At 42.6% G+C, this 26,307-nt stretch overlaps 1 protein-coding gene across 1 annotated transcript; it reads right to left on the bottom strand.

Annotated features, from left to right (window-relative positions):
- Positions 1–1,514: 1,514 nt before the first annotated feature.
- Positions 1,515–25,625, bottom strand: LOC140508144 (uncharacterized). The gene is made up of 5 exons (XM_072615907.1): positions 25,471–25,625; positions 24,307–24,455; positions 17,792–17,918; positions 16,362–16,457; positions 1,515–7,425 (listed from the first exon to the last, which is right to left on the bottom strand). Exons 2-5 carry the CDS (start codon positions 24,337–24,339, stop codon positions 4,955–4,957), a joined length of 2,727 nt encoding a protein of 908 aa, XP_072472008.1. The 5' UTR covers positions 24,340–24,455; positions 25,471–25,625; the 3' UTR covers positions 1,515–4,954.
- Between the last annotated feature and the right edge of the window lie 682 nt (positions 25,626–26,307).

Here is a 26,307-nt window from a genome sequence, read left to right on the forward strand (position 1 = left end):
AAAGCTGACTGAAATATTCCCAGTTATATGACACGAGGAAGTTATCCCCCAAGAGCTCAAGGATGCCTCCATTGTCCATCTCTATAAAGGTAAAGGATATAGATTGTTCTGTGACAATCACAAGAGGTGTGTGTTTGGGGGGGTTTCTCTCTTAGTCATTGCTGGCAATATTCTTGCCAGAGTCCTCCTTAATAGACTGATCCTTCACCTGGAAGATCATTATCTTCCTGAGAGTCAATGGGGCTTCAGGAAGGACTTACAGGAATGGTTGATGTGGTGTTTGCTGCCCAACAATTCCAGCAGATATATTAGGGGAAGAGCAGGGGTCTGTACACAACATTTGTAGATCTGACCAAGCCCTTTGATACTGCCAGTCATGAGGGTTTATGGAAATTAGGTCAAAATTTGGTTGCCCATAGAAGTTGATCAGTATTGAATGTTCATTTCATGACAGCATGCTTGCCCACATTCTGGATAACAGATGATGCTTATGCATGTTCCCAGTCACCAGTGTAGTGAAACAAAACTGTGTGCTTGCTCCCATGCTTTTTAGCATGTTTTTAGCCATGTTGTGAAATGCTTTCACTGAGGGTGAACATGGCATTAAGGTCAGCTACTACACTAATGGCAAATTCTTCAACTTAAAAAGGCTACAAGCCAAGACTAAAACGGAGGGAGGGTTGTTGCATGATTTTTTGTTTGCAGATGATTGTGCACTCAATAGTCTCTGAAGTTGAGCTGCAACAAATTATGGATTGATTCTTTGCTGCTTATGCTAATTTTGCCCTAACAATTAATACAGGTGCTCCATCAGTCAGCATCACACCATCCACATGTAGAGCCATAGGTTACAACAAATGGAGAAGTTTTGAATGCTGCAGATAAGTTCACTTACCTTGGTAGTGTACTTTCCAGGGATGTACACATTGGCAATGAGATTGGCACATGCACTGTCAGAACTAGCTCAGTATTTGGGAGGCTCCAAAGTACAGTATGGCAGAGAAGAGGTATTAGAATGACTACCAGACTGAAGGTGTACAGAGCCATTGTGCTGACCTCATTGTTGCATGCTTGTGAAAGCTGGACAGTGTACCAGCGCCATGCAGGAAACTGAATGTCTTCCATTAGAATTGTCTTAGGAAGATTCTGAAAATCACCTGGCAGGATGAGATACCAGACCCTGAGGTCCTTTCTCACACTAAACTGCCAACCATTCAAACTCAACTGCAGCGACACAGCTGATGGGTTGGCCACATTGTTCAAATGCCAACTATGCTGGCAGAGGACAAAAGATGGAATGTTACATGTCCTAATGGAGTTGAAGGATTCAAGAGTGTAGAAAGAGACACATCATTTTTTTCTTTGATGTGGACAATGCAAGAACGTTGTCCTTTCATAAATGTTTGTGAATTCCCTCAAAAATTGCTGATTGTAATTTTCTTCTCACTTTAACCAATCTGAAAAATCTTTCTAATTTTTTTAGTGGTGTGGATTAGGGGTTCAGATGTGCACCATTTGTTCCCACTTAGTAGTATTTTATTTTTTCCCATTACAGGTAAAGTTTTCCACATTTTTACATGATTTGAATTCCAAATTTTTTCTCCTTTCCTTCGCCCACCCCCAAGACAGCAAACAATCTGATATAAGCTTTATATGTACAATCCTATTAAACATATTTCCATATTAATCATGTTGTGAAAGAAGAATCAGAACAAAAGGGAAAAACCATGAGGAAAAAAAATAAAGAAAATAATGTGCTTCAATCTGCATTCAGACTCCCAGATCATTTTTAAAAATATGGTCACTGAAAACTTGGATTTCTTCCTTGGAAAACTATTCGTACCTTTTGACCAGAGGTCTTTCGAGGAATGGCTTATTTTTATATGTCTCTATCCATTCTTTAAATACTTGGAAATGAGACTTTTTTTTGGAGAAACTTGCTGCACCTCAATTTCCCACTTGCTTTCCTTTTACATTTTATATACAATGGCTTCTTCATGTGATGAAAACTCCCCTTTTTATTCCATATACTCTTTTCTACCCCTTCTCTGGGAATGCATTTTTCCTCACTTCTTAATTACAAAATGAATCTTCATTCTGGTTTCTCTGATTTGTTTCAGGGGACCTTTCAAATCTCAGACAAGTATCTGCGTGGAGCTAATCCTGGTCTAAACCGTAAGACACTGGTCTGTACCTAGCTTGTGCCAGACTGCTTGCCAATTTTCCCAGCATTTTGTAGTGATCAGTAAATCCAGTTCTAGCAAGTGAGGTCTTGGGATTCATTGAATACAGGGTCTACTCATTTTCTTTTGAGTATTACACTTCTAATTCACACAACGTCTCTGATTATAAATAACATAGGACAGTTTCAGTGACTACTGATTTAGTCCTATGAGGCCTCCTTCTGAAATCTCAAAGGAGGCTTTGGGAAGAGACGTATGAATGTAGTTCTGATAAGAAAACAAATGTTGAGTTGGAAGGGACCATAGAAGGCACTGAGTTCAACCTTCCCATTTTGTTATTTTTTTGTTGTTGTTATATTTTAAGTTTTGAACAATCTCACTCCCTCACTCCTTCCCCCAGCTATTTTTTTTTGCAGCTGTTTTCAATAAACTTTTTTATAATATTTTGAGTTTCAAATGTTTTTCTTCCCACCGTCTGTCTCCCTCTCCCAGATTGCAACTGATCTGATAGGTTATCCATGTGCAATCACATAAACATATTTCCCAATTAGCCATGTTGTGAAACAAAGGGAACAAAGGGGGATAGCCACACAGAAAGGAAAAACCAGTACGTTTCAATCTGCATTCAGACTCCATATTTCTTTCTCTGGATGTGGACAGCATTCTTTTGGAATTGTCCTGGACCACTGTGTTGCTGAGAGGAGCTAAGTCTATCGTGATTGATCATTGCGAAACATTACTGTTACTGTGCATAATAGTCTCAGTTCTGCTGACTTCACTTTGTATCAGTTCAGGTAAGTCTTTACACGTTTTTCTGAAATCTGCCTACTCATCATTCCTTGCAGCAAAATAGTATTCCATATTCATATACCACACCTTCTTCAGCCATTCCCCAATTAATGAGCATCACTTCAATTTCCAATCCTTGGCCACCACAAAAAGAGCTGCTATGAATATTTTTGTACATGTAGGTCCTTTTCCCTTTTGAATGATTTCCTTGGGATACAGACCTAGTAGTGGTATTGTTGGATCAAAGGGTATGCGCATTTTAATTGCCTTTTGGGCACAGCTCCTAATTGCTCTCTAGAATGGTTGGATCAGCTCACAACCCCACCAACAAGGCATTACCGTCCTAATTTTCCCACATCTTCTCCAACATTCATCGTTTTTATTTTCTGTCATATTAGCCAATCTGACACAATCTGCCCTTTTTAGAGATGAGTAAATGGAGGCACAGAGAGCTTGTTCCTCACCCAGAGTGACACAGTGAGAGTGCATTTGAGACAATATTTGACACCAAGTATCCCCCACTCTAAACCCTTCTCTCAATTCATTACGACATACTACTTTCACCTACATTCTTCTGAATGTCAATTTGAATGAAAAGAAAAAGTGACTGATCTATCCAGACCTCTTAGGCCACTGACATTGCTGTGAGATTTATGATTCCAGGGAAAAATCATAATAGTGAGCTAGTGATTTAATACTTGCAAAGCACTTGACAGACACTGTCTCATTGTCATTATCCCCATTCTATACATGGGAAAACTCATTCAGGAATAAATTAAGTAATTTTTCCAGGGTCACACAGCCAGTAACTATCATTGACTGAACTTGAACTGAGGTCTTCTGGAGTCAGGGATTGCCCTCTCTATAATGTGCCACCCAGCAGACTGAAACATAATTACAAAAATAAATTTCCAGTAGATACCAAAATATTTATACTAGGACTTTCTATTCAAGCCAACGTTATGAGGCAAAGCGAGTATCAGTCAATGGGGGAATGATGCAAGAATGCCATGGAATATTTTGGGGGAGTTATGAGAAACATTAGGATTTCAGAGAAAAATTCAATCCATTTTCAGGGCTTCATGCACTGTATAAAATATGTCATGTCTAATGAGGTCGGTGCTGTAGAAAGAAGCCTTCCCTCATAAATTAGATCCATAAGTTTTATCTCTAGTAAGATATTTCCAATGTAGATGCAGGCATGTGTCCCAGGTGAAGTCCTTGCTATAACTGTTGCTTTTATAAAGCTACTATTTTTAATATTGTGACATCTAGTGACCTCCATCTTCCACGGAAAGGCAAGACCTCCTTGAGCATATGGATGTCTTCTCTCCAGTACGAATCCTTGATGTAAAGGAAGAGATGATCTCTGGCTGAAGGCCTTCCCACAGTGAGTCCTTATAGGACTTGTTCCCAAGATGAATTTTCTGATGTTTAACAGGTTCTATACTTCATTTGAATGCCTTTCCATATTCATTACACGCATAAGATTTCTATCACCTGTGAATTATCTGATGAGAAATAAGGGATGACTTTAGCTTGAATGATTTTCTACATCAATCACATTAATGAAGTTTGTCCTTTAGTATGGATTCTGCTGTCTAGAAAGAAAGAGCATGCATTAAAAGGTTTACCATATTCTAGATACCCATAAGGTTTCTTTCCAATGTAGATCCTTGGATGAAGAGTAAGATCAGAGCAGTATTTGAAAGCCTTTCCACATTGATTATATTCAAAAGCATTCTCTTCATTGTGGCTTTTGTGATATTCAGCAAGACTGGACCTCTCTGTGCAAATTTTTCCACACTTACAGAATTCAAAAGGTTTCTCCCCGTGAGGACTCTCTGATATTCTTCGAGAGTAGAGCACTGTGTGAAAACCTTTGTACATTTCTAACATTCATAAGGTTTCTCTATAGTATGGCTTCTCTGATGTAGAGCGAGTGTGGAGTTCTGTCTGAAAGCCTTTCCACACTGATTACATCAATATGGTATCTCAATGTGGACTCTCTGGTGTACAGCAAAATTGGCCCTCTGTGTGAAAGTCTTTCCACACTGATTACATTCATAAGGTTTCTCTCCAGTGTGAATTCTCTGATGTACAGCAAGATTAGAGCTTCTTCTAAAAGCCTTTCCACACTGATTACATTCATAAGGTTTCTCTCCAGTGTGGATTCTATGATGTACGGCAAGATCAGAGCTTCTTCTAAAAGACTTTCCACATCGATTACATTCATAAGGTTTCTCTCCAGTGTGGATTCTCTGATGTAGTGCAAGTTTGTAGTTCAGTCTGAAAGCCTTTCCGCATTGATTACATTCATAAGGTTTCTCTCCAGTGTGGATTCTCCGATGTGCAGCAAGATGGGAGCTCTGTGTGAAAGCCTTTTCACATTGATCACATTCATAAGGTTTCTCTCCAGTATGGATTCTCTGATGTGCAAGAAGATGGGAGCTGCAACTGAAAGCATTTCCACATTGCTTACATTCATAAGGTTTCTCTCCAGTGTGGATTCTCTGATGTCCAGCAAGACTGGAGCTACAACTGAAAGACTTTCCACATTGATTACATTCATAAGGTTTCTCTCCAGTGTGGCTTCTCTGATGTACTGCAAGACTGGAGCTGAAACTGAAAACCTTTCCACATTGATTACATTCATAAGGTTTCTCTCCAGTGTGGATTCTCTGATGTAGAACAAAATGGGCCCTGTGTTTGAAAGCCTTTCCACATTGATTACATTCAAAAGGTTTCTCTCCAGTGTGGATTCTCTGATGCTTAGCAAGTTTGGAGTTCAGTCTGAAAGCCTTCCCACACTGATTACATTCAAAAGGTTTCTCTCCAGTATGGCTTCTCTGATGCAAAGCAAGTTTGGAGCTCTGCGTGAAAGACTTTCCACATTTATCACACTCATAAGGTTTCTCTCCAGTATGGATTCTCTTATGTACAGCAAGGCTGAAGTTGCAACGGAAAGCCTTTCCACACTGATTACATTCAAAAGGTTTCTCTCCAGTGTGGATTCTCTGATGTACAGCAAGACTGGAAGTGCAACGGAACGCCTTCCCACATTGATTACATTCATAAGGTTTCTCTCCAGTGTGAATTCTCTGATGTTTAGCAAGTTTGGAGTTCAGTCTGAAAGCCTTTCCACATTGATCACATTCATAAGGTTTTTCTCCCGTGTGGATTCGCTGATGTAGAGCAAAATGGGCCCTGTGCTTGAATGCCTTTCCACACTGATTACATTCATAAGGTTTCCCTCCAGCGTGGATTCTCTGATGTTTAGCACGTTTGGAGGTCAGTCTGAAAGCCTTCCCACACTGATTACATTTATAAGGTTTCATTCCAGTGTGGATTCTCTGATGTGCAGTAAGATCAGAGCTTCTTCTAAAAGCTTTTCCACACTGATTGCATTCATAAGGTTTCTCTCCAGTGTGGATTTTCTGATGTAGAGCAAGGTTGGAGTTCAGTCTGAAAGTTTTTCCACACTGATTACATTCATAAGGTTTCTCTCCCGTGTGGATTCTTTGATGTGCAACTAGATTGGTGCTGCAACTGAAAGCCTTTCCACATTGATTACATTCATAAGGTTTCTCTCCAGTGTGGATTCTCTCATGTACAGCAAGATCAGAGCTTCTTCTGAAAGTCTTTCCACACTGGTTACATTGATAAGGTTTTTCTCCAGTGTGAATTCTCTGATGTAGAGCAAGTTTGTAGTTCAGTCTGAAAGCCTTTCCACACTGATAACATTCATAAGGTTTCTCACCAGTGTGGATTCTCTGATGTGCAACAAGATTGGTGCTGCATCTGAAAGCCTTTTCACATTTATCACATTCATAAGGTTTCTCTCCAGTGTGGATTCTCTGATGTGCAGCAAGATTAGAGCTTCTTCTGAAAGCCTTTCCACACTGACTACATTCATAAGGTTTCTCTCCAGTGTGAATTCTCTGATGTACAGCAAGTTTGTAGTGCAGTCTGAAAGCCTTTCCACATTGATCACATTCATAAGGTTTCTCTCCGGTGTGGATTCTCTGATGTAGAGTAAGATGGCTTTTGAACCTGAAAGCATTTCCACACTGATTACATTCATAAGGTTTTTCAGCAGTGTGGATTCTCTGATGTTGAGTAAGTTTGGAGCTCTGTGGGAAAGCCTTTCCACATTTATCACATTCAAAAGTTTTCTCTCCAGTGTGGATCCTCTGATGTACAGCACTATATTTATGACCATGATGTGGTTTCACTCCAGGATGAATTTTTTGAAGGTAAATAAGGGATGACTGTTGACTAAAGTCTTTCCCACAAAGATGACAATCATAAGGTTTCTCTCTTGTATGTATTCTGTGAAGTCCAGCACTGATTTGGCTCTCAGTGAAGTCACAGGGACTTTTCTTGTCAGTTTCTTCCACAGAAATGCTTAGCTTTGCAGTAATCTCTTTCATTTCAGGTCTAATTTCTCCTTCTGCAAGAAACAAACAATAAAACATATACAGAGACACATGTACATACTTATATAATTATAATCCCTTCTCTACATTGGGATAAAGTAAACTACCTGATCCACATCCTATTTCCCCAGTCTAAGAGAAAAGTTAAATGGACAGAATCAATCACTTGAAACTGCCACTAGCTCATATCTGTAGGATTCTTGATTTACTAAGAGCTTCACACATAATTACAGTGGATCTTCACAACACACCTCCAACAAAGGCAGGCCAAGCACTTTCATTACATTCACAAGTCAGGCCATGAGCTCAGAATGGCTGAGTAGCCTACCCAACATCCCTGTAGTTAAGACTAGAACTCCAACCCTGGAAGTGAGCATACTCTGTCCATTGTACCCAATGGCCTTTGTCCACTGCACTTTCTTTTGGTTTTGTTCTTGTTTTCATGAAAAATGATTTTATTATTGCATGTTGACTTGTTCACTCTCTCTCTGTCTCTCTCTCTCTCTCTCTCTCCCATTCTTCCTATTCACTGAGACTCAACAATATTGAAATTAGGACAATTAATAACCCTACACTGCCAATCTTGAGCAACCACCACCCTGATCAGTCAGCAGCTATTAAAATTGAGCCATAGCTTCTACCAGGAATAAGATTAAGACCTAGTAAGGAAAGACAGAACCAGGATGGTGGAATAAAGGCAGGAACTTACCTAAACACTCCCCCAACTCCCCACCCCCACCTCACTTTAAGTGACTACCTGAATAGACCAAGGTCTCCCATTGCATTCTGGGACTTCTCCAGTCATCTTGATGAATATCTGATCATTGGATCCAGATGGTTCAGGAGGGGAAAGTAAGGCTGGTGACCTTGCACAGCCCTCACTTAAAACAAAGTCAAGTGCAAGTCATGTCATCATTTCTCTGATGTCATAGTCTTCTTGAAAAATGAAGGACAAACACAGACTCCCAAATCCCTCCAAATACCTTTCAAAATGACTCTGTACAAATTCTAGAACAGCAGGACCCAGAAAAGGATGGAATGAAACTGAGAGCAGGCCTCAAAGAGACTGAATCACTGGCAGCAGTGACCTCTCAGTCCACAGATGTCAACAACAATGTAGAAAGTCAGCTAGAAAAGTCTGTCACACTTAGGTGAGGGTGGAACATAGTCTAGTACAGGTCACATCAACACAGCCCCAGCCCTAGGAAACCAGGAGTAGGCCTTGTGAATGACTGAATCAGCAAGGGGGGGCAGCAGAGGCTGCTTCTGGAGCTCTTAGCACACAAATGGTAATGGGGTCAAACAACTGGTTGGAAGAAGATTATAGAGGTCTTCTTTGCTAGCACTGATATAGGACTCTGTTGCAACAGTCCTAGGTGGTGATCCCAGAGCAAGGAGGAGCAGTAGCATAGCAGAGTTTGCAGTCACACTACAGAGAGGACCCTCCTTACAGTTCCAGGGCAGAAAAGAGTGTTTGAGTTTGCTCAGAGACAAAACTACAGGCCAGGAGAGTAGTAAACACTTCTTAGCTCATACCACCTTGGAAGAACTGAAAACTTACAGATCCCTAGTAGTATCTCTGAAAACAACAGCACAAAACCCCTGAAGCTTGAGATGGCATACCCTCCACCCTGGAATCAGAGCCCTGTTTTAACAAAGAGTCAGAAGTGAAAAAAACAAATAGGCTGTGAAAATGAGCAAACAACAATCTACTGTGGTGACAAGGAAGATGAAAACATACAACCAGAAGAAGACAACGACGTCAAAGCTCCTACATCCAAAGCTTCCCAGAAAAATATTAAAGAGCTCAAAAAGGATTTTGAAAATCAAATAAGAAAAGTAGAGCAAAAATTCAAGAGAAATGAGAGTGATGCAAGAAAATCATGAAAAACAAGTCAACTGCGTGCTAATGGAGACCCAAAAAATGCTGAAGAAAATAACACCTTAACAAACAGACTAAGCCAAGTGGTAAAAGGTGTCCAAAAAGCCAATGAGGAGAAGAGTGCCTTAAAAAGTAGAATTGGTCAAGAGGAAAAAGAAGTCCAAAAGCTCCCTGAATAAAATAATTCCTTAAAAAGTAGAATGTAACAAATGGAAGCTAATGACTCTATGAGAAATCAAGAAGCAATAAAATAAAACCAAAAGAATGAAGAAATAGAAGACAATGTGAAATATCTTATTGGAAAAGCAACTAACCTGGAAAATAGATCTAGGAGAGATAATTTTAAAATTATTTGACTACCTGAAAGCCATGATCAAAAATATGGCTACACATCATCTTTCAAGAAATTATCAAGGAAAACAGCCCTGATATTCTAGAACGAGGGGGTGAAATAGAAATTAGAAGAATCCACCAATCACTTCCTGAAAGAGATCACAAAATGAAAATACCCAGGAATATTATAGCCAAATTTCAGATTTCCCAGGGCAAGAAGAAAATATTACAGGCAATCAGGAAGAAATAATTAAAGCATTGTGGAGTCACAGTCAGGATAACACATGATTTAGCACCTTCTACATTCAAAATGTGGAGGGCTTGTAATGTGATATTTCAGAGGGCAAAGAAGCTAGGATTACAACCAAGAATCAACTTCCCAGTAAAACTGAGCATAATCCTTCAGTAGTACTTTCAAGCATCCTAAATGAAAAGACCAAAACTGAACAGAAAATTTGAGTTTCGCATGCAAGACTCAAAAGAAGCATGAAAAAGCAAATAGGAAAGAGAAATCATAAAGGACTAGATAAAGTCAAAATGTTTACATTCCTACATGGTAAGATGACATTTGTAACTCATAAGACCTTTCTCATTATTAGGGTAGTTAACTGAATATGAAGGGATGATATCTAAAAAGTAAAATTAAGGGGTGAGAGAGGAATGTACTTGGAGAAAGAAAGGGAGAGATAGAATGGAGTAAACTGTCTCACAGAAAAGAGGCAAGAAAAAGCTTTTATGGTGGAAGGGAAGAGGGAAGGTAAAGAGTAGTGAGTGAACCTAATTCTGATCAGAAGTAGCTCAAAGAGGGAATGACATACATACATAATTGGGTATAGAAATCTATTTACCCTACAGGAAAACAGGAGGGGAAAGGAATAAGAGAAAGGTGGGAGTGATAAAAGGGAGGGCAGATTGGGGGAAGGGGTTGTCTCAATCAAAACACTTTTGAGAAGGAACAGGGTGAAAGGAGAAAGAATGGAATAAACAATGGGGGAAGAGGGGTGGGCTGGAGGGAAATATAATTAGCAATAGTAACTGTGAAAAAAGACATTTGAAGCAAGTTTCTCTGATAAAGACCTCATTTCTCAAACATATAGAACTGGGTCAAACATATAAAAATAAGAGCCATCCCCCAACTGATAAATAATCAAAGGATATGACCCATTTTCAGATGAAATAATTAGTCTGTAGCCATATCAAAAAATACTCTAGCTCACTACTGATTGGTGAAATTAAAACAATTCTGAGGTTCTACCTCATACCTATTAGATTGGTTATTAGGACAGAAAAAGGTTGATGACAAAGGTTGGAAAGGATGTGGGAAGAATGAGTTATTAATGCACTATTGGCACAGTTGTGAACTGATTCAACCATTCTGTAGAGCAATTTGGAACTATGCACAAAGGGCTATAAAACTATGCATATCCTTTGATCTAGCAATACCACTACTAGGTCTGTATCCCAAAAGAGATTTAGAAAAAACCAGAAAGGAAAAGGACTTAGATATATAAAAATATTTATAGCAGCTCATTTTGGGGTGCAAATATTTAGAAACTGAGGGGATGCCCATCAACTGGGAAATAGTTGAACTGTGGTATGGGATTATGATGAAATACTATCTTACCATAAGAAATTACGATGAACAGAATGCTCTCAGAAAAACCTGCAAAGCCCTCCATAGGCTGATGATGCAAAGTGAAACGTTCTGTGTAAAAATTAACAGCGATATTTTAAGATGATCAACTGTGAATGACTTAGCTATCCTTAGCAACACAATGATCCAAGACAACTCTGACCATTTCCAGAGAAAGAACTGATGGTATCTGGATACAGACTGAAGCATACATTCTTTAGGTTATTTTTCTTGACTTTTATCTATGTTTTCTTTCACAGCATAACTAATATGTTTACATTTTTTATGACTACACATGTATAACCTATATCGAACTGCTTGATTTCTCAGTGGGTGTGAGGGTCAGGGGGAGGATGAGAGAAAATCTGGAACTTAAAGTTTTAAAAAGAAATGTTAAAAATTGTTTTTACATGTAACTGGAGGGAAATAAAAATAAAATAATACTAAAGTGAAGGCTCAGATGATAGCTTTTATTAGCAAAAATATCTCTAAATTAAAGTAAGTACATTTTTTTAGACATAGTAGTATTGTACATGTAATAGACAACAGTATGTTGTAAATGAAACTTTTATATGCACCAAGAAACCAAACTTTCTGGTGACTCACTTGATTGTAATATTTGTTTTACTGTGGTGTCCAGAACAGATACCACAATATCTCAGAGCTGTGCCTGAAATTTTTCTCCTTCTCATCTTGATTTTGACTCTTTAAACTCTAATTCTCCTCTCCTTAAACTGTTCCTGGCCTCACTCACTGTGTTCCTTTCTACCACATTGGACTAGATATCTTTCCATTCCCAAACACTCTCTTTTCCCTAGTTCAGTTAAGAGCAAGGTTCCTGATCTATTGCTCCTTCTCAAATAATCTCCATGTTTGTGTGCCAGACTGGGAGCTCCTTCACAGCAGGGATGGACTGGCTTTTCCTTTGCTTTGTATTCCTAAAGTTTAGCAGAGAGCCTAGAAAACTGTAGGTGCTTAATCCATGCTTATTAACTAACTGACAGGACCCAATATTGACACTAGGCCCCAGGCTCTACCTTAGTTCCTCTATTCTGGTCTCTGGCCTAGTTGGCAAATGCAGGTTCTGGCCTTAGCCCTGTTTCTGGCTTTCTTACATATTATCCCTAGACAGAGTAATTCTGTCTGGTTCTAACCCTGATGGGACCTGACCGGACCCATAGTGAAGATCAAAGAGACTTCTTTCTAGACTCCTGAAGCACCTCATACTATGGACATCTGGGAGTTTCTACATCCCATTTCCCCAAGTTAAGAGTAGATGTCACCTCAATGAACCTGGCCAATGATTCTCCAAAAACAGGGCAGAGAATTAGCCTTAGAGATGAAGGGAGGGTCATAGGTTGATGATTTATGTAAATCAGAACTTTGAATTAGTTCTGAGTAAGGCAGCAACCTTTGCAACTACTTAGATGCTGCTGAATGGAGAGAGAAAATCAGTTTGCCTGGGTCTACTGCACATTTAAGCTACACAATCTCTGTGTGACTCTTCACTGTGGCAAGGCCATCCTTTGACACCTCCATAACTGACTCCTTTGGGGCAGCTGAGTTGTGCAGTGCAGAGAGATCATGAAGACTCCAGTTCAAATCCATCCTCAGACACTTACTAGCTGTGTGACCCTCGACAAGTCCCTTAGGCCTGCTGGCCTCAATTTCTTCATCTGAAAAATGAACCTGAAATGGAAGTGGCAAACCACTCCAGTATCTTTGCCAAGAAAACCCCAGATAGAATCATGAACAGGCAGAAATGACTGACTCCCTATCTCATTCAGCATGGCAACTTTTCCAGTTCTTTTTATTCCTTCCCACTGTCTTCCCCTATTGATTGCTCCCAGTATCCATACCCCACTTAACTTGTTAGTAGAGAAATTTGTCTCATATTTCATTGAAGAAATTGGATACTTGAAGGTGGAGCCAAAATGGCAGAGTAGAAAAATGCATATACTCTAGCGCTTCCACCACAGCCCACAAAATACTTATAAAAAAATGACTCTCAACAAATTCTAGAGCAGCAGAAGCCACAGAACAAGGGTGAAAGAGATTTCCAACCAAAGGTAACCTGGAAGGTCAACAGAAAAGGTCTATCTCATGGGATGCTGAGTAGAGCCCAGCCCTGGCCAACCAGCACTGGGAGGAACAGGACCTGAAAAGACCTCCAGGACAGAATTCTCAGCAGGGAGGGTCCTAGATCCCTCCACCAACAAGAGACAAAGAAAGCTCCAAAGGTCAGTGTGGGAGGGCTTTCCCAGCTGGGCAAGAGGGAAAGGCCCCAGGTGACAGCAGAGACAGCAGTGGAAGCAGCAGCAGCAGCAGGTGGCTACAGTGGCCTGGCTTCAGAAGCAGCCTGGGTCCATTGTCCAGGCAGCTCAGCTTAAAGCCTCTGGGGGAATTGAGCACCTGATCTGAACCTCAGCCCTCAGTGGTGACCCCACCCCCACCCAAAGCCCCAGGGCATCAAGCAGCTGAGTCGAATCTCAGCCTTGAGCATGGTACTGAGGGAAGGAGCAGCACTAGAACCCTCCTCTTGACAAAGGATTCAGAAGTCAAGTAACTGGCTGGGAAAATGCCCAAAAAAGGGAAAAAAAAATAAGACCATAGAAGGTTACTTTCTTGGTGAACAGGCATCTCCTTCCAACCTGTCAGATGAGGAAGAACAAGGTATACTGTCAGAGGAAGTTAAGGCTTGGTATGAAAATCTATCTTACACTACAGGAAAGGAGGGGAGGGGGGGACAAGTGGGGTGAGGGGGATGAAAGAAGGGAGGGAAAATGGGAGAAGGGAGCAACTAGAAATAAAAACTTTTGGGAAGGGACAAGGGCAAATGAGAGAATAGAAAAAAAGGGGGACAGGGTAAGATGGAGGGCAATATAGTTAGTCTTACACAACAAGACTATTATGGAAGTCTTGCAAAATGACACATATGTAGCCTGTATTGAATTACCTGCCTTCTCAGTGGGGATGGGGAGGGAGGGAGAGAGAGAAGTTGGAATTCAAAGTATTAGAAAAGAATGTTGAGAATTATTATTGCATGTAACTGGGAAATAAGAAATACAGGTAATAGGGTATAGAAATTTATCTTGCCCTACAAGAAAAGAGAGAAGATGGGGATAAGGGAAGGGTGGGGTGTGATAGAAGGGAGGATACATGGGGGGAAGGGGTAATCAGAATACAAAGTATTCTGGGGTGGGGGGAGGGGAGAGATGGGGAGAAAAATTGGAACTCAAAATTTTTTGGAAATGAATGTCGAAATCTAAAAATAAATTTAAAAAAAGAAATTGCATACTTAACAAGAGTTATCTTATCTTCCTCATCTCCCATAAATCAAGTGCCCCTTTTTTTTCCTTTTTGACACCAGCATCAGATGAAACAGTCCTCCTTCTGCTAGCTGAAGTAAACTCCTTTCCATGTTTAAATCACCCCATTCCATCTCATCATCTTCCTCAGCATACAGCCTCTCCGATATTCCCATTACTTCACTACTTTTCAGTCTCTCCCACACTGATGATTCCTTCCCTATTGCCACAAATAAATCCATTTCTCTCTAATCCTCAAAACAAAGTCATTTGATTAGTTCAACCCTAAAAGATATTTTCCAATATCTCTTACATTTCTTAGCTAAGCAACTTGACATGCCCATTTACAACTGGTGTCTCCAACCCCTTTCCTTTGCTTTCTCCAAAATTCTCTACAATCTAGCTCCCAATTTCATTGTTAAACTGAAAGTAATCTGTCCAAAATTACCAAAAAATCTCCAAGTTGCTAAATCCACTGCTCCTTTATTTACCTTCATCCTTCTTGACTTCCCAGAAACTTTTGACACAATCACCCTTCTTTCTCTCCCTCTCTCTCTGTTTTAGTGACATTCCTCTCACTGTTCTCCAAACTAAACTTATTCATTTTCCCCCAGCCCTCCTCTCTTACTACTTTCCTAATGCTCTCTAGGGCATCCTTTCAATATTGTAGGCTAAGTAAAGTACCATACACTCCTCACTGACTCTCACACAATCACACTCCCAACCACCATATTCTATTTGCTGCAAAGTTCTGTGATTCCACCTTGGTAACTTCTCTCCCATACACCCCCTTCTCTCCCAACACAGTCACTGCCTTGGTTCAGGCCCCAATCACCTCACACTTGAGGTATTGTAAGAACCTGTTGCTTGCTCCAACTGCCTCAAGTCTCCCCCCACATCAATCATTCCTCCATCCACTCAACAAAGTTCATTTTCCTAAAGTTCTGTACTGGCCATGTCACCATGCACTCAACAACCTCCTGTGGCTCCATAGCAGGATGAAATATAAAATCTCCTCTAAGGCTGTTCATCACCTTCCCCTTTTGTACTCTCCCCATCTTTCACCTTATTTCCCTACCAAATTTACTATAATTCAGTGGAATGGACTTCCCATCTGATCTGTGAACAGAACCCTCCACCTCCTGCCTCCACAGGCTTTCCTCACCATCCTCATGTGTATAATGCTCACTTTGGCTACCCTGAAGTTCCTGCTAGAGCTTACATGCCACAATGAGCCTTTCCAATTCTCCTTCACTTCAGGGCATTCCCTCTCTCAATGAGTTCCAATTTGTCCTGTACAAAACAGGTTTGTACATTGTTCTTGGCATGTTGTCTGCCCTTCCCAGTCTGTGAGCTCCAGGAGAGCAGGGGAAGTTCCTTGTATCTCTTATATCCCTGGTGCTTAGCAAAGGATCTGGCACACAGCAGGTACCTGATCAATATTCACTGATTTGAGAAAGTATAAGAAAGAGTCCATATTAGAAAGCCTAAACCCTTTTGCACTATCAGGGGAGTTCCTGCCCCCAATTTCCAAACAACCACTTCTTTATAGGATCAGAAATTTGTCACTGGAAGAGAACTTCAAGGCCATGGTGTCCAACTCCCTCATTTTACAGATGGGGAAACTGAGACCCAGTGGGTTTCAGTGACTTGTCCAGGATTCCACTGCCAAAGAGATTCTCAAAAGGAATTCCAAGTCAGGTCTTCCCGCCCCCAAATCTAGCACCTGGTTCACCCCCACACCTAGCAGCCTCTTGTAACCACACCTCTCACACCTGCTTTCCCCTCACTCACCTGGATGGCAGCTTCTCAGGCTTTCTGGCTCCAGCAACCAGGGTGCTTCCCTTTCCTCCAAGCAAGAGATGAGATCTTCTCTGGGAACTGGCAGCCCTAGGCATGGGGAATCAGGGATGAAGATGAAGAAAATCTTGTAATTTAGTTCCTTTTAGGGAAAAGAGTGTGCACACAAAGCTAGAGAATCATTCCATCATGTTCACACATATATGGCTTATTCTCCCATTAATGTGTGTAATGCAAGTAACCCAGAATAGGATATGCCAGATCAGCCTTGAGCTCCAGCAAAAGGGACCTTGATGATTCAGCTTTGTCCCTGGCCCCTTCCCTGCTCCTCACTCCCTGAAACCTATAAAAACCTTGCTCCTGTTCATTCAGGGAGTCTTTGCCTCTGCTGGAGACATTCTCCTGCTGGGGAACTCAATGAACCTCAGTCAGTCAAATTCTGATTCTGGGCCACTCTGTTATTCCTGCCAGTGACAGGGGCCTGCAAGCAAGGTCCCAGGATGGTTCCAGAAGTCCTCAAGCAAGGTTTTGATAGCACTGATTTGGGGAGTTTGGAGAGAGATGGGGGAGAACATCATGGAGCCAATTTGGAGTCAGAAAATTTGGTCTTGGTGCCGTTTCTCCATAGAAGGAGGGAATCATTGCATAGTACCCATTATCTAGAAGTTAGAGGCAGCTGGTAGAGCAGTGGAGAGTGCCCTGGGCCTGGAGTCAGGTAGGCCAGGGTTTAAATCCAGCCTCAGACAGTTAGGAGCTGTGAGCTCCTGGACAAGTTACTTAACCTCCGGTTCCTTTAGGTTTCTCAAATGTCAAATGGGGATAATAATATCATGTAATGACATCATAGGGTGAAGAAAGCACTGAGCACAACAGCCGGGGAACAGCAGCTGAACAGAAATGCTGATGCCCTTCCTTCCTTTCCCATCATCTGGGCTGGAATTTGGGGCAATGGAAAGGAAGGGGAAGGACAAATGTGCCCTACCAGGCACAGCTGGGAGCTGGGAGCTACCAACTGAGGCTTCTCACTTGGCCCCTCCCAAAGAGGAAGGAGGGTCAGGGCAAAGCCATCTGAGCAGTGTGCAGACATTGGGCAGACACAATTCATGTCCAGGGAGAGGCTGGACTGCATGATGGGGGATGACTTCAACACCTGAGATGCTTCAACACTGATCTGATCTGGGACCTCAAGCTCCCTAGAACTGGCAGGAGACAGAAGCAGCCAGGAAACCTCCTCTGTTCTCTTCACACAATGTACTGACCTTCTATAGGAAAACCAGGCAGCAGAAGGATCCTGTCTCTAGGACACAGGAGAGCAGCACTTTTCCCTATCTAGTAAGTGATAAATACTACAAAGCCAGCACACTCAGGAATGAAGATATTCCCTTTGACTGTAGACTCAGAGTGGTCAGGGGAAGCATCCTTACCCAGGGAGAGCAAGATCCAGGCATTCTCCAGCATGACCTCCTTGTACAACTCCTTCTGAGGATGGTCCAAGAGGCCCCATTCTTCTGGGGTGAAGTCCACAGCCACATCCTGGAATGTCACCAACTCCTAAACCATCAAAAGTCACAGGATTTAGAGAGGAAAGAGACTCCAGAATTCCTGCAGTCTAACCATCATCAAGTGAGAGAAGGAAACTGAAGCAATAAAAGAGGATTTACCCAAAGGTCTTACCCTTGATGAGTGTCAGAGTCAGCACTTGAAACCAAAGTCCCTAAGAGCCCAATGGAATACTGAGAAAAGCAGTTGATAGTTGGAATAAAATTGAGAAAGGTCTTCCTATAGAATGTGTCTGTGAAATTCCTTCCTTATCAGAGCTGATGAAAACTGTTATAAAGAAAATTCTGTGAAGAGTTTGTAAGAAACTGGCAAGTACAGTATATTCTAAGGGTGAGGGAAAAGGCAAGGAATTTCTGTGTGAATACAGAAAAGAGAGAAAAGAAAAAGAAAAGATGTCGTTTATTTCCTGAGAAGCTGAAAGAAAGCCTTCTCTAGATAAAACATGAAAAGGATTCATCAGACATACTTATTACAGTTTGGACTGAACTAAGGAATATGATGGATACTTTCCAGCTAAGTGAAGGAGAGTTATCTGTTGTTACATTGAGGGCTTGAGGCTACCCTGGGTATGACATGTCATGACCAAAAGATGTCAAGCCTTCACTTCATGATTGCTTTCATTTGTCAATAGCATATATTTCTTTCTTATAACATTTAGTTACATAATTGATAGTTTTTGTTCTTTGTGCTCAAAGAGGACCAAAATGATGTCATTATGTTAGGGTCAAGGTAGTGTGTCTGACCATGGATGATCAGACCAGAGCCCAGAAGTTTCTACCACAGGTTGGGCACAAATAGTCCTAGTGAACATTTTGGGTAGAGATGGCTCTAAATTTGCACATCTCATCATTCTTTCAGGCAACTGCAATTCTGTTTTGTTCACAGAGTATAGCACATTCTTTGATGTGGGCAGGCCATGCTGGGTGGTTCTTTGCCAGTGTCTCCCATTTCTCACAAGTGATTACAAAGTTCTTCAGAAAGACCTTGGGAATGTCCTTGTACCACTTCTCTGACCACCCTGGGAGTGCTTTCTTTGCATGAGTTCTCCATGAAAGTCTTTTATGCAAACATTCTTTTGGCACTTGAACAACATGGCCAGTCTATCAGAGTTCGGCTCTCAGCAGTTGAATGTGAATGCTTGACAATCAAACTTGAGGAATGACCTCAGTGTCCCCTGTCTCATCATCAGAATCTTCCTAAGACAACTGCAATACTAGAGATTCAGTTTCCTGGCCTGATGCTGGTACACTATCCAGCTTTCACAGGCAGACAACAATGAGGTCAGCACAACAGCTCTGTAGATCTTCAGTCTGGTACAAAATCTAATACTTCTCCTATCCCACAGTTTCCTTGGGAGTCTCCCAAGCATTGAGCTATCTCTGGCAAAGCAGGCATCAACTGTTAAAATGAGTTATCTGAAACAGAAAATAATCTGAGGTACAAAATTTGCTAGTAGATAATGATCTAACTGCAACAGCTGACAGGTTACCTTTAAGGAAGGTCAACCAATTCCTCAGTAATTTGTGACAAAGGAGTTATTTGCAGAGCTTATTTTTATAACAGAAGAGGAAGAATAAAATTACAACAGTCTTAGAAAATATGTTTTGAACATAACTCAGTTGGACAAGAAGGTAGATCATGTGACCACTTACTCCTCCTGGGTTTTCCTGACCCAGATTCATCCTGTGTCTATGAACCTGTCTGTCAAAGAGAGATTTACCCAGAAGTCCTGGCTCTGCAGCTGATGAGTTTTGCAACCAAAAGGATTACTTTAAAGTAGCCTATAGTTTGCAGAACGATTGGAAAAGAGGAACTTGTGCTTTGTATTTAGCAGTTTTATAACTTGCCTGTCACCAGGTAAGTGAGACAGGTATAATAGTGAAATGGTGCGGGTGATGTCTTTTGATTTGTGCCTAAATTGCATTTAAGTGAGGCAGAGTTGCACAAAGTCATCAGCCTCACTCTCTCCTCTAGAGTCATCACAGTCCAATGGCAGGACAGACAGTGGATGACCTTGGCATCTTCGATGTCTAACCAAGCTCTAAGCCCTCCACAGCACCACCTTCAAACGCTTCATGGCCATGGCCATTGGAATAAATTGTTCTCATCTGCCCATCCCACAGGAGGAAGTCTTCACATGCCTGGGGTAGATACACTTCTAACACAGAAGGATTTGATATCCCTTGGTCACCCTCAACCTGGTTTAGCCAGTATGCCAAAATGCTTTGCCAGGGTGTGGCCACTGCACATACTATAGCTTCTTGAAGCCACAGGTGAGAGTTGGGTGGATCAGGTGAAGAACAAAGGTGAACAAGCAGCCCTGAAAAGAGATTGGCAGCTTTCACAGGGGAGGAACTCGTCTTCCATGGACACAGCCTGATGTCTGGAGCAAATTTGCCAAGTATAACCACTGTCATTTGTTATTGTACTAGAATACTAGCTATGGTACTATAAGAAGATAAATGGAAGGAATTAGAATGAACAATGAGAAAACAAACCTTTGTAGATGATATTATGGTAGACATGGGGAATCCTAGAGAATCAACTCAAAAATTAGTTGAAATAATTGACAACTTTAGCAAAGTTGCAAGATATAATAAACCCATATAAATCATCAATATTTCTATATATTACTGACAAATCCAGCAGCAAAAGACAGAAAGAGAAATTCCATTTAAAATTAACTGAGGGCAATATAAAATACCTGAAAGTCAACCTTCTAAGACAAACCCAGGAACTATAAACACAATTAAAAAACATTTTCAGACAAATAAAGTATAAGACCTAAACAAGTGGAAAGATGTGAATTGCTCATGGGTAAGTTGAGCCAATATAATAAAAATAACCATTCTTCCTAAATTAATCTACTTATTCAGTGCTACACCAATCCCCAACCTTTTGGCACAAAAACTGAATTTTTGACAAACACTGCTAGGAAAACTAGAAAACAGTATGGCAGAAACTATATATAGACTGACATCTAACATCAAGATAAGGTCAAAATGGGTCCACGATTTAGATATAAAGTCTGATACCATAAGCAAATTAGGGGAGCATGGAATAGTTTACCTGTCAGATCTATAGATATGGGAAAAATTTAGGACCACACAACAGAGAGAATGCATTACTAGATGTAAAATGAGTAGATTTAAAAACTTTCTTGCAGAAACAAAATCTAAGCAACCAAGATTAGAAGGAAAACTGACAACTGGGGGGAAGAGTTTACGGCAAGTATCACTGATAAAGGCCTCATTTCTCATACTTATAGCACTCTGAGTCAAATTTATAAAAATACAAGCCATGACCCAACTGATAAATGGTCAAAGGATAGGAATATGTAGATTTTAGAAAGAGAAATTAAAGCTATTTATGGTCATATATAAATGCTATGAATCCCAGTTGATTAGACAAATGCAAATTAAATCAACCCTAGGTTACCATCTCACAACTATTAAATTGTCTAATAAAAGAGAAAAGAAAAATTATAAATATTGGAGGGAAGTATGAAAACTGGGACACTGCTGGTGGAGTTGTGAACTGATCCAGCCATTCTGTAGAGCAATTTGGGACTATACTCAGAGGGCTATAAAAATGGGCATGCCCTTTGACCCAGCAAAAACAGTAACAAATCTGCATCGCAAAGAGACTGAAAAGGGAAAAATGATCTATTTAGGACAAGGGTATTTATAATAGCTCTTTTTGTGGTGGCAAAGAATTGGAAATTGAGGAAATGCTCATTACTTGGGGAATGTCTTTACAAGTGGTGGTATATGATTACAATGGAATACTACTGTGCTATAAGAAATGACAAGCAGGATGACGTCACAATTGTCTAGAAGGACTTACATGAACCCAATGCAGAGAGAAGTGAGTACAACCAGGAAAACATTGTACAAAGAACAACAGTGAATGACTGAGCTACTCTCGGTGACACCGCGATCAAAACTATCCCAAAGGACCCACGATGAATCATGCTGTCCCCTCCATAGAAAGAATTAATTGAGCCTGAATACGGACCTAAGCATAGTACTCTTCACTTTCAGTTCAAGTTTTCTTTCACAAAATGATTAATATGGAAATGCTTTGCATGAATGCATATGTCTGACCTGTTTCTGATTGCTTTCTATATGCAAAAGGGGTCAGAGGAAGGAAGCAGGTGGAAGGAGGAACTCAAAATTTAGGAATGAAAAATGTTTTTATGTGTAATTGGGCAAAATTGAAATATTATTTTAAAAAATACTAATAGCCAATGGCACAGTAGATAGAGAGCCAGGCCTGGAGTCAGAAGGATATGAGTTCAAATTTAGCCCCAAACACGTACTAGCTATGTGACCCTGGGCAAGTCATGTAAGCCTCTTTGCCTCAGTTTCTTATCTGTAAAATAAGTTGAGGAAGGAAATGGCAAACCACTCCAATATCCCTGACAAGAAAACCACAAAGTGTGTCACAAAGAGTCAGACAAAAAGGAAGCAACTCAAAAATGCTATCAAATATCCATTCCCCAATAGATAAATGGTCAAAGGATCTGAACAAAGAATTCTCAAAAGAAGAACTGCCAAGTATTCCCACACATGGGAAAAAACCCCAAACCACGAATACAAGAAAAGTAAACAAAAAGAACACAGGTTTTATCTCTTCCTCTGCAAAATTGATAAAAATGGCAAAATGGCACCAATGTTGGAGCAGTTGGGTACCCCAAGACAACGTTGGGAGAGCTAGGAAATGGTAAAAAATCATAAAGATCTGAGTTCAAATCCAGCCTCGGAGGCTTACCAGCTCTGCCCTGGCTGGCAAGTCACAGAACCTTCCCATATAAGGTTGCTGTGAAGACAGTCAAAAGTAGATATGGGGGAGAAAGTAGGTCCCTCTATTGTGTCTTTGCCTTCGAGCCTGATGCCTCTCTGACAAGAACTGAGTGTCTCCTTCAGTACCCCCTTTATCCCACTGGAAAAGAAAACTCCCAGGACTTTGAACAGTCCCCCAAACTCAGCGCTTTCCCTATATCCTCTGTAACAAGGGAAGTCCCAGGCCCTTGACAAATGCTAATACATGTGAGAGACAGCAAAAGTGAAGTTTCCACAGTAAGTTATTGTTAATTGATGAAGTCACTGAGAATGAGATAATAAGAAGACCAGCAGACTGCCAGGGGACTCAACCAATCAGGAGATAGATGGTGGCCTTCAGAAAGTGACAAAGTTCTTGCTGAAGGAGCCAAATCAACAGCTAGCTGGAACTAGGGAAGAAAAATGACCTAGAGTTACCTGGAGAAAGCTTGCTTAATGAACTTCATGTACATAAGCAGACACACCCCGCATAAAATTATCCCTCCATTTTCTGATCATGGGTCCCATGTTAAAGCATGTTTAGGAGGGGGGAATCACACCAGGGGTGGTTATGTAATGGGTGTGACCTAATGGAGAGCAGACTAATCTGCCTCCTGGTGGGAGGATCTGTCTTGAATTAACTGTATATAACTCATCTCCCTTCTGTACTCAGTGCTCCCTCCTCCTGAAAAGTTGGCAGAGGCCCACTTTGGCCAATGTGTTCAATTCTTCGGAACTCTGCTGCAGTAAATTTTCTTTGACACCTTTTTAGGGTCAAGAGTGTTTCTAACATGCACTAACAGCTAAAGAAGGCACTGTTTCCTTTGGCCTGGTCCAAACAGCTCTGCAAAGGGCCTGGGAACCTGTGAATGTGACCTAGAAGCCAACTTAACCTGCCTTCTTGAGTTCCTGTATTTTCCAGAAATACTGGACCACAGTACGCAGGAGGCCAGGATCCCAAACCCTCAGCCCCAGCTCCCAGTATTTGCTCCTTTCAATCCCCCTCCTCCCCACCATCTCCATGGGCCTTGGAAAGTCAAACCAGCTACAGGAAAGGACTGGTCAGTGTGCACCAGACAGATAAACCGGTTGTGTAGCTCTGACCTTGGGGGACAAGCACAGCATCCTGTCTTCTAGGTCTGGCAGGGAGAGCCTGGCGAAAGAAGCACAGAGGAGGAGGGAGCAGTTCTATGGATGGAGAAGGCTGGTAGGCATGGATAAAGGCAGCAGGGACAAGATCCCTACGGGACAGAGAGGAATGAGTGGAGTGGTCATCCTTGTGACTCAGGGATCATGAGCGAAACCTGACACATGGGAGGGCAGCCATTGGGAAGGGGGGGGCAGGTTAGTTAGTACTTGTGATGTCAGTGACTCAAATCATTTCAAATCACAGGAGAGAGCAGGGCAGCGTTGTTACTACCGTTCTCAATTTCCTGCCTATTTCTGTAAAGAAACACTCCTCAGGGAGGGGATTGCCAGCCTCACAGATAACCCTCTTTGTACACGACAACGATCTCTTTGACTAATGTTGGTCACTGAGGACAGAGCACACTCACCTGGGCTGGGGTGCTGGGGGTCCCAGGGGCCATTCCCTCTGGCTCCAGGCTCCCTGCTTGGGCCAAGCCTTGGTGCTCTGCAGGTTGAGGTGGGGAGGGAGGATCCCAGGGGGGCAGAGTCTTTCTCAGGACTTCCAGAGAAGACTGGCCTACAGGGATTGACAGAGGTTCAGGCCCTGCCCTCAGGGTAGAGCCTCCAACCCACAGGTATGGCATCGCTTGGTCACACCATTACACCCTCTCCCACTCCTCTTCTGATCCCTTCCTCTCCCCCATTCTCCTTCAGAGACTCAAGAGGCAGAAGGGGCTTTAGGATCCCAGATGGGATGAGACCACTCACAGCTTCAGTGGTTCCTGAATCAGACATCTCCCTCCAGTTGGTCCTCTGCCCTTCCTGCACCCCATCTCCCCAACTAACACACACACATTATCTAGACAGTAGTCTGGCTGCTTGATCTAGGGAGGAGGGAAGCTTAGGAAGGTGGGGGAGCCCAGGAAGAGTCCGGCAGGAAGACATTCTACCCCAGCTCATGGCAGGGAGGTCAGGGACACTGCAGAGACAGAAGGGCCCCAGGGGACACTGAGCCTGGGAGAGCAGGAGGCTTATGTCCTGGGGTCTAACTATCAGCTGGGGAGGACTCCTGGGACCCTCTGGGAGAGCTTAGGGCTGGAATCCCTCCAGGGAGCCCAGACACTGGGAGCCAGCGGCTGGGGTCTGACAGGGAAGCAGCAGAGCAGCTGCAGGTCCAGGTAAAGGGGGGCCAGGAAGAGCTTTGGTTCCAGCATCCAAAGTGGGATCCTCAGAGCAGGTAGAACTTTTGGATCTTTAAGTGGGGGGAGGAGGAGGCTTGATCTGAAGAAAGAACAACTCAATGTCTAACCAAAAGCTGGGGGCAGGGAGACAGGATTCCTGGGTCCTGATGTTGTAATATATGAATTTTGGGAAAAGGTGACCCAGTAGTAAGTCTGGGCAGGGTGACCTCAGACTTGGATGGTGATTGAGAGTCTGGAAAGAGCTGGGGGTGGGGAGTTTGTCCAGTAGCCAGGCCCGGGAGGGAGGGCTGCTCCAGGCGGACGTGGAAGGCAATCACAAAGAGGTCAGAGGAGGAGGAGGAGCCCCAGGGGTAGGGACAGCCAGCAGAAGCCAGCAGGGCTCGGACCTACCTGGGACCTGCACCCACAGAGCTGGCGTCCAGAGGGCAGAGATCTCAGGTCCGAGGAATGAAAAGATCCTTCAGCTGCGGAGGAAGAAGGCAGCCCAATCTCAGCACAAGTTCCTGTTCTCAGCCAGCCCCCTGCGAGGGTGCTCCCCCCACTCTGCCCGCCCCCGAGGCCCCAGGGTGGGCCCTTTCCTCCAATCACACCCAAGGGCAGGAGCTCAGGACCCCGCCTGCCTCTCCGCCCCAAGCCCTGCCGTCCCTCCCAGGGATGAGTCCTCCCCTGCCTCCAAACTCCACCCCCGGGCTCCTATTCCACCTGGCCTACCACTCACCAGGCTGGGCATCTCTCAGAGCCCCTCCTCCCCCATGCCTCTATCACTGGATTCCTTATTGGAGGAAAGAGCCGGGACCCTGCAGGAGGGAGAGGGGCAGGGGGGGAGGGGGAGGGGAAGGGGTAGGATGGGGAGGGAGAGGAAAGGGACAACCTGGAGAACGCCAGGAAAGCACGTGATTCACCGCGACACAGGGCTTAGTTACGGAATGGAGGTGGTTCGCAAAATGCCGTCAGTTGGCACGTATCTCCTGACTTAAACTAGAATCTGGGCTCATTTCCAGTCAGATCCCAGGGGGATCATGGGGATATTTGACCCTCTAAGGCCAGAGCCACCCTTAATGTAAAATACACTTAAATGTGGCCTGTGAGGGGGTGTGTTTAGGAACTGAGAGAATGAGAATGAAATGCCACTGAGTCAGAATGATCTTGTCTCTGCCATGCAGCCGTCCTGCAGGGTCAAACACACGGACGGATACAGTGGCGTTTGTATCCAAGGCATTCTACCCT

This window comes from Notamacropus eugenii, chromosome 5 (genome assembly GCF_028372415.1).
Source record: "Notamacropus eugenii isolate mMacEug1 chromosome 5, mMacEug1.pri_v2, whole genome shotgun sequence".
Lineage (NCBI taxonomy): Eukaryota > Metazoa > Chordata > Mammalia > Diprotodontia > Macropodidae > Notamacropus > Notamacropus eugenii.